This window comes from Pristis pectinata, chromosome 5, assembly GCF_009764475.1.
Source record: "Pristis pectinata isolate sPriPec2 chromosome 5, sPriPec2.1.pri, whole genome shotgun sequence".
In the NCBI taxonomy this organism is placed as follows: Eukaryota; Metazoa; Chordata; class Chondrichthyes; order Rhinopristiformes; family Pristidae; genus Pristis; species Pristis pectinata.
The window spans coordinates 53,650,943-53,664,599 of NC_067409.1; the positions used below are offsets into that span (position 1 = coordinate 53,650,943).

The window sequence follows — 13,657 nt, forward strand, 5'->3', positions numbered from 1 at the left end:
ATCCATGTGTTGAAATGCTCCATTGTTCTGACGATTCCGCATTTATTTGAGCTTGTCTGCATAAATGTGATGAAAGATGATGAAGTCTTGGACTTCTCCCTTCGAGCTCCCACTCCCAGTAATGGAAACATTACAGCAAAACTTTGGGACTTTGGAATGTTTTTTGCATGTTCTCTCTGATGGATGCACACTTGAAATAATTTTTGTCATTATTCAATACTTGTAAATATGGTAAATCAAAATCCTGGACCAACATGCAGCAGAAAAATTTTCGCTGAAGTATTCTGATTTACAGTTGACTAATCTTACTGTGCATACCTTCAGTATTGTGGCTTTATGCTTTAAGACTAACAGCTTGTTAGAGTTGGAGAATTTGAGGAGCACTTTGGGAGCATCAACAAAAATTATTAATCAAAACAACTGAAGCCACTGTCAGTGGATCAGTAAGTTTGAATAACTGATCCATAATGATGGACAAGACCTTGGGTTTGATACTGAGTCTCTGCTGAGTAAATGGATTTCAGTCAGAGAGAAGGAAACTAGTGTTATCCTCAGTGCCCATGGTTAGAGTGTAAATCAGCTGAGTTTACTTCCTGATGGTCATCCAGTGATCTCCCTGCCAAAGCCCCTTGATGAAATGATCCAGGAGATATCTGGCAGGGATTGGGATTGACTGATGCTTTCTCCTACAAGTAACTTGGTGACGCTCTTCCTGAAGGATCAAGTATAAAAGATGGCTTGGTTGAAGTACCAAATTATGCTCTTGGATTCCATTTGAGATGTCATACTTTCAGAGAAGGAAAGTGAGATAAATCTTTGCATTTGGATTAAATTTCTGAGCTGATGACATGCTCATCATGCACATTCCAAAGTCTGATTCGTGCTTGTGATCAAGCAATATGATGGAAACTGTTCAGGCAAAGTAAATTGATCTGCTTTAAACTTTGTTTTTAAAAAAATGAATTGCAAATGTTAGGCAAGTCCTTTTGCCTCATTTTGCAGTTTTTGTTTAGGAGTAGTTAACTGAAATAGGTTGTTTAATCTATCCTTAAAGGTTATGCACCTGTAATTTTTCCTGGAGTGAATGACATACCTATTTTGTGGCTTGATTCTACGTGGGGAAAGCCAAAGAATAGTTCTTCTGTACGGCTTTTCCTGAATTTCTCAGGTTATGATGAGGTATGATTTCATGGCTTCAAGAAGCCACCCAATATCTTATTAATGTGACCAGGGTTGTAAGGCTCAGAAGCCTGTGATTAAATGTAGCATTGGATTTTGGGGAGTTAAGCAAAGATTCTTCAACTTTATGCAACTTCAGCTGAAAATTATTTAGGGATGCTTACAGATGTTAAATTACCAGTTCGAACTCTTATAATTACATCTGACTTACTCCCTTTATATTAAGCAAGGCACAGTACACCTCCGGGCAGGTTTTCTTGCAGTTTTTGTCAGGTATAGGACCTCAGTGTATTGAAGTTGCATCTGCAATTTTGCTTTCCCCTTGGGTAGAGACTGTATCAGTTTATGTAGACCTCAATCAGATCATCTTTCAGCTGTTTCTTTGCAAAGGAAAAGGTTCTTCCAATTGTTTGCAAGGGGCTTGACTCCATTTCTAGTATTATCCTCATAAAATTGATTTTTGCACACTCCAGTGACTTCATAGTTTTTGTAACAAGGTGTCCACAGATAACGCATTAGTCAAGTTTGATCTAACCTGTATTCTTTTCAGATCTTTCTGGAAATGAGCCTTGGTGCTTGATTTACTATCTCTTTAATCACCCTACTGACCCATTCTACTCTGTTCATACAGTTTCTATCTGTACAGTTTCTTCCTATCGTGCCTTTTTAGTTCTATGTTAATTGAAATGATCTCACTTTATTTCTCCAATTTTCATATGGCTTGGTCAATAATATAGAAATTAATAATAAGATCCTACTTTTTAGTTACATTGTAACCATTTGTATTTCCTCAGCCCCTGCCTGCTGTTGTATTTTTCCCCAATATTTTCTTGCTCACTTTCCAACCTGTTATTTGGATGACTTGAGCTATCCCTTGCCTTGGCTTTGGAAAGGCAAGATACATATGAATCTACTTGTTTGTGGTGCCTCTTTCATTCTAATTAGAAAATCCCTGTAACTATCAGATGTTGAAACTGAAAGCTGTAACTGCATGGATTATTTGGCTTTTACACATTGCTTTTTGGATGAAGTTAACATTCAAAAAGTGGTACCCAGTTTTCCAACACAATGTATAAATACACACTGCAAAGCACTTCGAGATATCATTTGAGATTGTGTTGGGTGGTATATAATTACTAATCAGTTTTTTTCGAAAACATAGGCAAACACAATTACACTTGTATATTTACTTTGAGATGTCCAAATGCTGCATAACCAAATCAGGAAATAATGAGGGCCTGCAAGAAAGGTATTACAACAATCATGAGTGACTTTAATCTTCTTGCAGGAATCAAATTGGCAAGAGTTTCCTTTCAGCAGAGTTCATCTCGCATATTCAGTATATTTTCTTAGAACAATACACCAGGGAACAGACTAATTTAGATCTGGTCCTGAAAAATGAGATGGGATTAATTATATCACGGTAAAGGGTCCTGACTCATTCTGTTCTGTTTAGAAACATAGAAAACCTACAGCACAATACAGGCCCTTCAGCCCACAGAGTTGTGCCGAACATGTCCCTACCTTAGAAATTACTACAGTTACCCATAGCCCTCTTTTTTTCTCAGCTCCATGTACCTATCCAAAAGTCTCTTAAAAGACCCTATTGTATCCACTTCCGCCACCGTTGCCGGCAGCCCACTCCACGCACTCACCACCCTCTGAGTAAAAAAAAAACCTACCTCTGACATCTCCTCTGTACCTACTGCCCAGCACCTTAAACCTGTGTCCTCTTGTGGCAGCCATTTCAGCCCTGGGAAAAAGGGTTTATACAATTTATGTCTGTACAGTTTCTTCCAATTGTGCCCTTTTAGTTCTATATTAATTGAAAGAGTGACCATAACAGTAGAATTTCAAAATCCAATTTGACAATGAGAAACATGGATCTAAAGCTGAAGTTTAAGAGAACAGCTGTAGACCCATGTTTCTCATTTTCAAGTTGGATTATGAATAACCTTGCAACAAGTATAAAAACAGGCAGTTGGCGCTTAAGGAAATAATAGGAGTAGTTAAGGTGAATGTTCCTCCCTTAGAGGGTGAGATTAGGAATTACTAATGGGAAATAAGATAATGGCAAAAACTGAGAACAAACTTTATATCCATCTGTATTACAAGAAAATCCAGAGACATAAGTAAAAGGAGAGGTGCAAGAACTTGTGATAATCACAGTAACTGGAAAAGGTATTTGGCAAACTAATGGGAATAAAACCTGTCAGGTCACTTGGATATGATGGTCAGCAGCCAAGTGTCTCTTAATAACTTGTTGCCAAGGTTCATTGGTTGTGATCTTCCAAAACTCCTGAGATTTTGGAAAGATTTCAGTGGATTAAATATAACATTTTCATTTCTTGTTTACTTCAAGTATTACTATTTCCATATAGCTTTCGGAATTGGCTATGGACTTCAAAAAAAAGTATTGTTTTTGACTCTAATATATTAGAACACTCTTAGTTTCATATAATAATAGACATGTTTAAAACTTTGTGACCAGTTCAAGGGTACTTGCAAACACTGCATTAATATTACATTCTCTAACAAATTAAAACCTTTATAAGGGAGTGAAATGAGGACTTCCATTTCAAAGTATTGACCACATTTAGCTAAGAAGGAGATGGCTGCTAACCCACAAACAATTATTTGTGACAACCTGAAAACTGCTGTTGCATTGAACCTGTACCCAAGCATTGGATAACCACTACCAATGCAAGTTTGGTACATTATTTGCATTTTCAGGCAGCTAACGAGCTGGAGCCACATTTTTTGTATTTCCCACTGCATACACTCCCTGGAAAAAGTTTCCCTCAAAGCAATTACAATTGCACTTTAAAATTCTCAACTGCTATTCACCGTGACACTTCATCTGTCCAATTGATCTATTATTTTCCTCTTCACTATTGTCAAAAATTCTTCCCTCTTCCCTCCTGATCATGCTTTTGATGTATTTGCTGTTGTCCTTTGTTCAACCTGAAGAATTGCAGATTTGAAGTGTTCAGAGAGCAATCAAATCATTGGAGTTCGTTCAACTCTGCCAAAATTGCCTTCTACATGGTGATGGCCCTGGAAAGCCAAAATAACCCCTGGTTTTCACTCAGTTAGCAACTGTCTCCTTAAACTCATCTTCCCTGATTCCCACCCTCCATTCCATTATAGTACAGAAGAAATTATGCACCAGCAGATTTTTAATATTTTGAATCTGATGCTTCATTTATGAGTTGTGGTTATACTGTTTTCTATTTTGTCATGGTCCATGGAAGCCTCTAACAAGATAGACACTGATTTGTCCTGTCTCTAACTCATTCAGGGGATTAGGGCGTTGCTACCAAGGCCAATATTTGTCGCCCATCCCCAACTGCCGGTGAGAAGTTGGCGGTAAACTGCTTTCTTGAATCACTGAAGTATCTATGGTGAAAGTACTTCTCAGTGCTTTTAATAGGGAGTTCCAGGATTTAATGCTACAGCTCTCAAGGAGCATTAATATACTTCCTGGTCAAGGTGATGTGATTGGAGGTAGTGATGTTCCTATATGTGTGTTGTCTTCGTCCTTTTAGGTGGTAGATGTGGTCTGTTTGGGAGATGATGCAGAGTTGCTTCAGTGCTTCCTTTAGTACACTATTGGCAGATGAAGTGAATGTTTAAAGTGGAGGATTGTGTGCCAATCAGTTGGGATGCTTTGTCCTATATCAAGCTTTTGGAGTATTGCTGGAGATGCTCATCTAAGTAAGTGGAAAGTGTTCCATCACTTTCCTGAATTGTGCCTTGAAAACTGTGAAAATATGCAGATTGTGATCTGCTCTTACAGCCACAGTCTATAAATGGCTGGTCCATTTGTGGTTCTGATCAATGCTGATGTCCCCACGATGTTGATGGTGGAGTATTTGTTGATGGTAATGCTGTTACACATTGAGATCTTCAGACAGCTTTTTGTTGGGGAAGCCATTTCTTGTGGACGTGTATGTATCAATCCATTATTTGGGTATTGCACCATGACTGCTTTCTGGCAAGCTGTAAACAGAACTGAATGCTCTTCAATTGTTAAGCATCCCCATTTTCAACCTTTATGATGGAGGGAAAATCATTGATGTGGCAGCTGCAGGTAACTAGTTTTTATGGTAATTGCCTAACCAACTAGCCCAGTGATGACCTGGGCTGAAGTTCCATGTGAGGCTGTTAGTGAGTATGCACTGCTTAAGAGCATTACTGATGAGGCATACCAATTTTTTTTGGCTAGTTCTGGGGTGCAGGTCTTCAGCACTGAAACTGGGATGTTCTTAATGCCAGTATTCAATGTACTTTACCATTTCTTGATATCATAGGAATGAATCAAATTGTCCAAAACCTGACTTCTGTTTTGCTGGAGATCTCTGGAGTAGGCAGAGATGGATTCCACCTGGTGCTTATGAATCAAAATGGTTGCAAGCCTTTTCTTTCAACATAATCTTTCAGGTACAGATAATCTCTTTAATAATTTCAACTCAAAAACAGGAGATTCTGGAAACGTGCAGCTGTTCATGGGCCGGAAGGGCTGGACACATTCGGGAGCATTTGTTTCAGGATGCCTGTATCTGAATTTTTTATCAACTTTCAAGATAAGTTGTTCATTGAGTAGTGTACCTATTGTATGTGGAAACTTCAGCTGTGTCTTTGAAGAAAATCTTGGGTCCTTTTAAGTCTTCTGCCCTTTTATTACAGTTGGCTCAAGTAAGATTATTAATTTTATATATACAACTCCTAAGTGTAATAAGTCCCTCTTGTGATTTAGAATTTCCAGCAGTGATTCTGTTATAAAACTTACTGAAGCACTGGAGCATAATTTTTTTGAGTATTCTGATTTAATTTTTTATAGCTTGCATTGAAGCTGCATAACTCCAACACCCAGGTTCGATCCTGACCTCTGGTGCTGCCTTTCTGGAGTTTGCATGTTCTCCCTGTTACTGCATTTTAAGAACCTAAAAAATAGGAGCATTTGGCCTGTCAAGCCTGCTTTGCCATTTAATAAGATCATGGTTGATCTGGCCGTGGACTCGGATCCATCTACCTGCCTTTTCCCCATAACCCTTAGTTCCCCTACTATGCAAAAATCTATCTGACTGTGCCTTAAATACATTTAATAAGGTAGCCTCCACTGCTTCCCTGGGCAGAGAATCCCACAGATTCACTACTCTCTAGGAAAAGCAGTTCCTCCTCATCTCTGTCCTAAATCTACTCCCCCAAATCTTGAGGCTTTGTCCCCTAGTTCTAGTCTCACCTACCAGTAGAAATGACTTTCCTGCCTCTACCTTATTTATCTCTTTAATAATTTTGTATGTTTCTATAAGATCCCCTCTTGCTCTTCAGAATTCCAGCGAGTATGGTCCCAGGCGACTCACTCTCCTCATAGGCTAACCCCCTCATCTCTGGAAACAACCTGGTGAACCTCCTCTGCACCGCCTCCAAAACCAGTATATCTTTTCTTAAGTAAGGAGACCAGAACTGCACACAGTACTCCAGGTGCAGCCTCACCAGGACCCTGTACAGTTGCAGCATAACCTCTCTGCTCTTAAATTCAATCCCTCCAGCAATGAAGGCCAACATTCCATTTGCCGCCTTGATAACCTGTTGCACCTACAAACCAACCTTTTGCAATTCATGCACAAGCACTGCCAAGTCCCTCTGTACAACAGCATGCTGCAATCTGTCGCCATTTACTGTAAATAATCTGATCTTCTATTTTTCCTTCGAAAGTGGATGACCTTTCATTTACTAAGATTGTACTCCATCTGCCAGTTCCTTGCCCACTCACTTAACCTATCTTTCTCTCTCTGCAGACTATCCGCATCCTCTGCACAATTTGCTTTTCCACTCAATTTAGTGCCATCAGCAAACTTAGATACGCCACACTCGCTCCCCTCTTCCAAATCATTAATGTATATTGTGAACGTTTGCAGGTCCATACAACATCCACCTGTTCCCCTCTATCCACTGCACTTGTTATATCCTCAAAGAACTCCAGTAAGTTTGTCAAACAGGACCTGCCCTTCGTGAATCCGTACTGTGCCTGATGGAACCACTTCTATCCAGATGTCTCGCTATTTCTTCCTCAATGATAGCTTCAAGCATTTTCCCAATTACAGATGTTAAGCTAACTGGCCTATAGTTACCTGCCATTTACCTACGTCCTTTTTTTAAACATTGGCGTGACATTCGCTGTCTTCCAGTCTGCTGGGATCTGCGCAGAGTCCAGAGAATTTTTGGTAAATTATCTACTATAACTTGCACCATTTCTTTTAGTACCCTGGGATGCATTCCATCAGGACCAGGAGACTTGTCTACCTTTAGGTCCACTAGTTTGCTCATCATTACCTCTTTAGTGATAGCGATTCTATCAAGGTCCTTACCTCCCATCGCATCTATAACATCTCCCTTTGGCATGTTAGATGTGTCCTCCAATGCTGTCACAAACCAGCAACAAAAGAAACACACTGAGCATGATTCAGTGTTAAAAACTATTTTATTAATCACTACTTATGATAATACGTAAAATAAAAGTAAAAATGTTAGTATGTTAGAATTCAGAAATGTTAAACCTCGAACGTTAACCCCAAAACTAAACTCTTCGTGTGTGTGTGTGTGTGTGTGTGTGTGTGTGTGTGTGTGTGTGGCAAAGTCCAAAACTCCCAGTTCTGGAATGGTTCTTAAAGTTCAGTTCCGCAAGCCATAAGGTGAAACATGAGCAAGGGCTTCTTCAACAACCACCATTGTCAGAAGATGAGACGTAGATGTAGAGAACATAGGGAGAGTAAATACAAAATCCAAATGTTCCACGATGGAACCCCAAACGACACTTCAGTGTTTACTCGGTAGTGACTTCCTCACCCCGAAAAGCATCCGAATCGTGGTCGTCCACACACAAATACCTGTTTCCTTCCACAGGTCAGCAACAAAGTGAACTCCACCGGATTACTTCCAACTTCCATACATGGATTTCAGTGGCAAACACAGTTATTGTTTCTCATCCATCGATAGAGAAAACAAGCAGGCTGGTGTCTCTCTCCCTTCTCTCTCTCTCTCTCTCTCCTTCAACAACGTCATTATGTCCTTTATCTTCTATTGACGTAAGCACGCCCCACACACACAAACACACACACTCTCTATCTTAAAGGGACTTTCACTGAGTCCGTAACAATGCGAAGACCAACCAAAATAGTTGTTCAAAGCCTTGGCCATTTTCACATTACCCAATATTAATTTCCCCTTTCTCATCTTCCAAGGGACCTACGTTCACTTTAGCCACCCTTTTCCACTTTATATAATTATGAGAACTTTTACTACCTGTTTTAATAGTTTGTGCTAGTTTACTTTCATAATCTATCTTCCCTTTCCTTATTGCTTGCTTAGTGGTTCTTTGTTGCTTTTTAAAGTTTTCCCAATCCTCCGGTTTCCTCCTACTCTTGGCGACTTTTAGTTTGATGCCTTCCTTTACTTCCTTAGTTATCCAAGCCTGGCTCTCCCAACCCTTACTTTGCTTGCTTTTAACTGGAATATACTTTTGTTGAGCACTGTGAAAAATCTTTTTGAAAGACTTCCACTGTTCCTCAACTGTGCCACCATATAGCCTGTGTTCCCAGTCTACACTAGCCAACTCATCCTATTGTAGTCTCCCTTGTTTAAACATAATACACTGGTTTTAGATCAAACTTTTACACCTTCCATTTGTATGTGAAATTCAATCATTGTGATCACTCTTTCCAAGAGGATCCCTAACTACAAGTTCGATAATTTTAGCTGTCTCATTGCACAGGACCAGATCTAAGATAGCATGTTCCCTTGTAGGTTCAGTAACATGCTGTTCAAGAAAGCTATCACAGATACATTCTATGAAGTTCTCTTCAAGACTTCCTCAACCAGCTTTATTCACCTAGTCTATGTGGAAGTTAAAATCCCCCATGACAACTGCCGTTCCATTCTTTTTCAATCTTTTTATTAGTTTTCAAATTAATACAGATTAATATATAACATCAATGTTTGTACATGTAATACAAAGAGATCAGGAGAACAATCATGGCATAGGTAATCATAAAGAACAATAAAATATATTTAAAAAATCTGTAGATCCCACGATCTCTTAGTAAATGAATATAATATAAAAGAAAGGAAAGAAAAAGATTTATTATGTATATAAAAGACAGGGAAAAAAATCCCCAAATCAATAATAAAAATCATAAGCAATATATCAAACTAAACAGAAAAATTTCAAAAAAAAAGAAAAAACTGGACTGAAATTTCTCAGTAGAAACAGAGCAATATTATGTCGTCAACTCCGTTCCTCTAAATTGGAAAGTTATTGAAAGAGGATCAATATCATGTGAAAATATTGAATAAATGGACTCCAAGTATCTTCAAATTTAAGCGAAGGATCAACAGTACTACTAATTTTTTCCAAGCTTAAACATGATATAGTTTGAGAGAACCATTGCAAAGTAGTAGGGGGTATTGGATCCTTCCATTTAAGCAAAATGGATCGTTTGGCCATTAATGTAACAAAGGCAATAATACGGTTAGCGGAAGCAGATAAATGGCCAGATTCTATCCTTGGTAGTCCAAAAATTGCAGTGATAGGGTGAGGTTGTAAATCAATATTCAATACATTTGACATAATGTTAAAAATGTCTTTCCAATATTTTTCCAGAAGAGGACAGGACCAAAACATATGTGTCAAAGAAGCCGCATTTGATTTACATCTGTCACATAGGATTTATATGGTGATTAAAAACGGGCTAGCTTATCTTTTGACATACGGGTCCTGTGGACTACCTTAAACTGTGTCAAAGAGTGTCTGGCACACATTGAAGATGTATTAACTAAATGAAGAATTTTCTTCCATGTCTTTGTAGGTAAAGATGTCTGGAGTTCACTTTCCCATTCATTCTTAATTTTGTCTAATAATTCTGGACGTATTTTTATATTTCTTGGTTTATTGCCTGTGCCACTGTAATGTTATTATTTGGTGGCCTATAGACAACTCCCACCAGTGATTTTTATTTTTCCCTTTACTATACCTAATCTCTACCCAGATGGATTCAGAATTCTGCTACTTAGATTTTATATAGTTTCTCACTATCACCCTGATCTCATCCTTAATTAAGAGCGCTACCCCACCCCCCCCTTTACCTTCCTGCCTGTCTTTCCATATTACCTGATACCCTTGGATATTTAATTCCCAATCATCTCCATCCTGCAACGATGTTTCTGTAATGGCAACTAAATCATACCCTTTTGTACTGATTTGTGCCACAAGTTCACTAACTTTGTTTCGAGGGGACATAATTTTAAGGTGATTGGAGGAAGGTATAAGGGGGATGTCAAAGGTAAATTTTTTACGCAGAGTGGTGGGTGTGTGGAATGCACTGCCAGCAGAGGTTGTGGGGACAGATACATTAGGACATTTAAGAGACTCTTAGAAGGCCACATGAATGATAGAGAAATGGGAAGGAAGGGTTAACATTTGGGAGGGAAGGGTTAGATAGATATTAGAGCAGGATAAAATGCTCTAATACTCAGAAGGGCCTGTACTGTGCTGTAGTGTCTATGTTCTATGAATACTACGGGCATTCAGACAAAGTGCCCTTACATTCATTGTCCTTTTAGAATCAAGTAATCTTTGTGTCCTTTGCATTTGACTCTCCTTTACTCCACTCTTACTTTTTTCTAATTTTTGCTTTGGTCTTTGCATTGCTTCCCTCTGTCTTTCTGCATGGATTCCCATCCTTCTGCCATATTAGTTTAAACCCTCTCTATCAGCACTAGCAAACAATCCCCCTAGGACGTTGATCCCTGTCCTGTCTGGGTGTAGACCATCTGGTTTGTACTGCTCCCACCTCCCTTGTTCATTGAGACCACATTGTCCTCTGGGGGATCCAGTTTCCTCCCACTTTTCAAAGATGTGCTAGTTGTTAGGTTAATTGGCTACTGTAATTACTCCTAGTGTAAGTGGGCGGCAGTAAAATTGGGGAGAAGTTGGTGGGGTATGACAGCAAATAGGTGATAGGGAGATAATTGGGGAAATGAGACTGATGGGAATGCTCTGAACGTGTTATAGACTGAATGGTATCATAAGGAAATATAAAGGAATAACGTGAGTTTCCTCCCATCATGAATGTAATGATATTTGTACATTCTGTCCAGCCATTTGAAGCTTGCACCATACAGCTAAGTAGGTGAATTCAATTTAGTCCATGAGATAAAAGTGCTTTAAAACATTTCTGAGAAAGATGATGCTTGAATTGTAAGTTGTGACCTTTGGTGTCACCCCAGACCTGTCCCTAACTTAGTAAGCATTAACCTTTGCACTGGGATATTCAGATGGTACATTGATGGAGGAGATTTGGAGGGTTTTGGACCAAACACAGGCAAATGGAACTGGCTTGACAGACCTCTTGGTCAGCATGAATGAGTTGGGCTGAAGAGCCTGTTTTACATGCTGTATGACTCTATGGTCCTCATTATACATCTCTCATGCAAGAGCAGACTCCCCACTGAATTCCTGCATGTATCTATGTCCAGGTCTACTGTATGTTCGAGAAGTTGTTAATTATTTTAAAATAAAATGAATCTTGTATTTATTAGTCAGTAAATTGACCCAATCAAGGTCCTTTTTTGTTTCATTCTTTCCTTTTCACCTCTAAATATCTGGTGAACAGCATGTGAGAAACAATTTGATGGCACACTTTCTAGCTATTACGTGTAATGGAAACCACGGAAAAGTGGGAACAGCAGGTCACTCTTGAAGTAATTATTTTCAGTAGTTTAGAAAATTGGATGAATAAGTTTCTAAATACATTTTTTTTCCCCACCAGACAATAGAAATTGTATTTGTCCTGTTCTTGCAAACCAATGCTTTAGTCCAACAATATTTTTAATTTCTAGAATTACTGAGCAATCAACCTCCGTCTGTGGAGTGGAAACAAGTTTTAGAATATTTATTACCAAAACAAATATGTCAATGATTTGGAGGTGGGGTGGGGTACATAGTTTACACCAAACACTTTCAACTTACAAAGTAAACAGTCTCTTGAAGAAGACAGAAGTAAAAGCAGGGTGATTTCTCTGAAAAATACAGTGAGTAAAGGATTTAAATATGATCATCAAGTGCATAAAATCAATCTGTTATATAACAGTGTTATCACAAAACTTGATTGACCAAGAAATTACACACTCATCACACACTGGCCAGCTATACAGAGTTCCCACCAAATACAGCATATTCAGTCTTTAGGTTTTGGATGTAGAGCTTTCAGATGTAGAGCTTTCACCAGAGCTCAAACTGATGACTCTTGCAACAAAACTCCCTCAGCGGTTCACACATCTGGGATGGAATTCATTTGTTAGTAATATTAGACACTTGATGGTAACTTGTACACCTACATTTGTAATAAACAGAACCTGGTCATAAGTTTTTCAGCACAATCCAGTCTTCCTAAATTTTTCTGCATAATCTGTCAATGTTGACCTAATTTGTTTTAGACTTCTTCATTGAGACCTAAGTATTTACTTTTTATGGAGGCCTGAATGAAAGAACTTGCCTTTTTGTTTTTAAAATTAATGATGTGATATTGTTTAATTTTTGTGTTAAACATCTTGTCTTTCTTTCGAAGTCTGTCTTTCGAAAGCTAGTTTACTCTATGCAAGATCACACTCTTCAGTGTACTCAATGAAGAGTTTCATCCAGGGGCTACAACTATATCACATAGATTAGGAAAGCAGTTGAACTCAGATTTGTTGATGGCACACGATTTGCTTGCAGGACCATTTAAACCTGGCCCATTCTCCAGCTACTAACTGCATTCATTAGGTTTCTTCTAAAAGACAGAAGCTGCAATTGGTTGTCCAGAATTTAGATTTACGCTTCAGTAAAATGTTTAGGTGGCATTAATAATGTAGAATTTTATTTTGGACTGGAATCTCCATATGCCATTTGTCTTGCCAAATGTGTTTCCTCTACCTTGGTTTGGAGCAGCATTTATGAGTAAGAGGATGGCGTGGGTAATACAGTGCACTATATCTTATCCACATTATGGATGAACTACAGTGGGAGATGAGATGACATATATGCAAAATTTTCCATACACAAAAGTGTGTGACCTCCAATTCTAGCCTCTCTCAATTTGCAAGGGCTCTAGCAAATTGAATACAAGTTGCAAATTGGTAACAATGTTAAGATAATTTGCATTCTCTCCTAAATTTTGAATTTTCTTTCTCAGTTCCTGGACGAAAAGGGGAGCACAAAAACATGGGGAGTAAGGCTTTTAACTCCGGTATGTCCTTTCTGGTTATTTTTAGTGTAAATTATATTTAAAAAGGATGATTATTCTTGTATTATTTTGAATTGACTCTGATAGGTTGAGATTCTGACTATACATGTGTGAAAATGCCAATTCTTCAGAAGTGATGATATGCCATGTAAACCATCATGTGCCTATTAATATCTTTGCTGGCTAGGTAA

The 13,657-nt window shown here is 38.5% G+C and overlaps 2 protein-coding genes across 3 annotated transcripts in view; both read left to right on the top strand.

The window, feature by feature from the left end:
* invs (inversin) overlaps nucleotides 1-455 on the top strand; it is a 356,685-nt gene extending 356,230 nt beyond the window's left edge. Inside the window, exon 20 of the transcript XR_007956423.1 lies at nucleotides 445-455. The gene's annotated coding sequence lies outside the window, so the exon portion shown is untranslated. The remainder of the gene's footprint in view (nucleotides 1-444) is intronic.
* Nucleotides 1-13,657, top strand: part of LOC127570918 (uncharacterized) — a 62,064-nt gene that overhangs the window by 14,336 nt on the left and 34,071 nt on the right. For both annotated transcript variants that reach the window (XM_052016860.1, XM_052016861.1), the window contains exon 5: nucleotides 13,416-13,469. In XM_052016860.1, coding sequence (XP_051872820.1) covers nucleotides 13,416-13,469 — 54 coding nt within the window. The remainder of the gene's footprint in view (nucleotides 1-13,415; nucleotides 13,470-13,657) is intronic.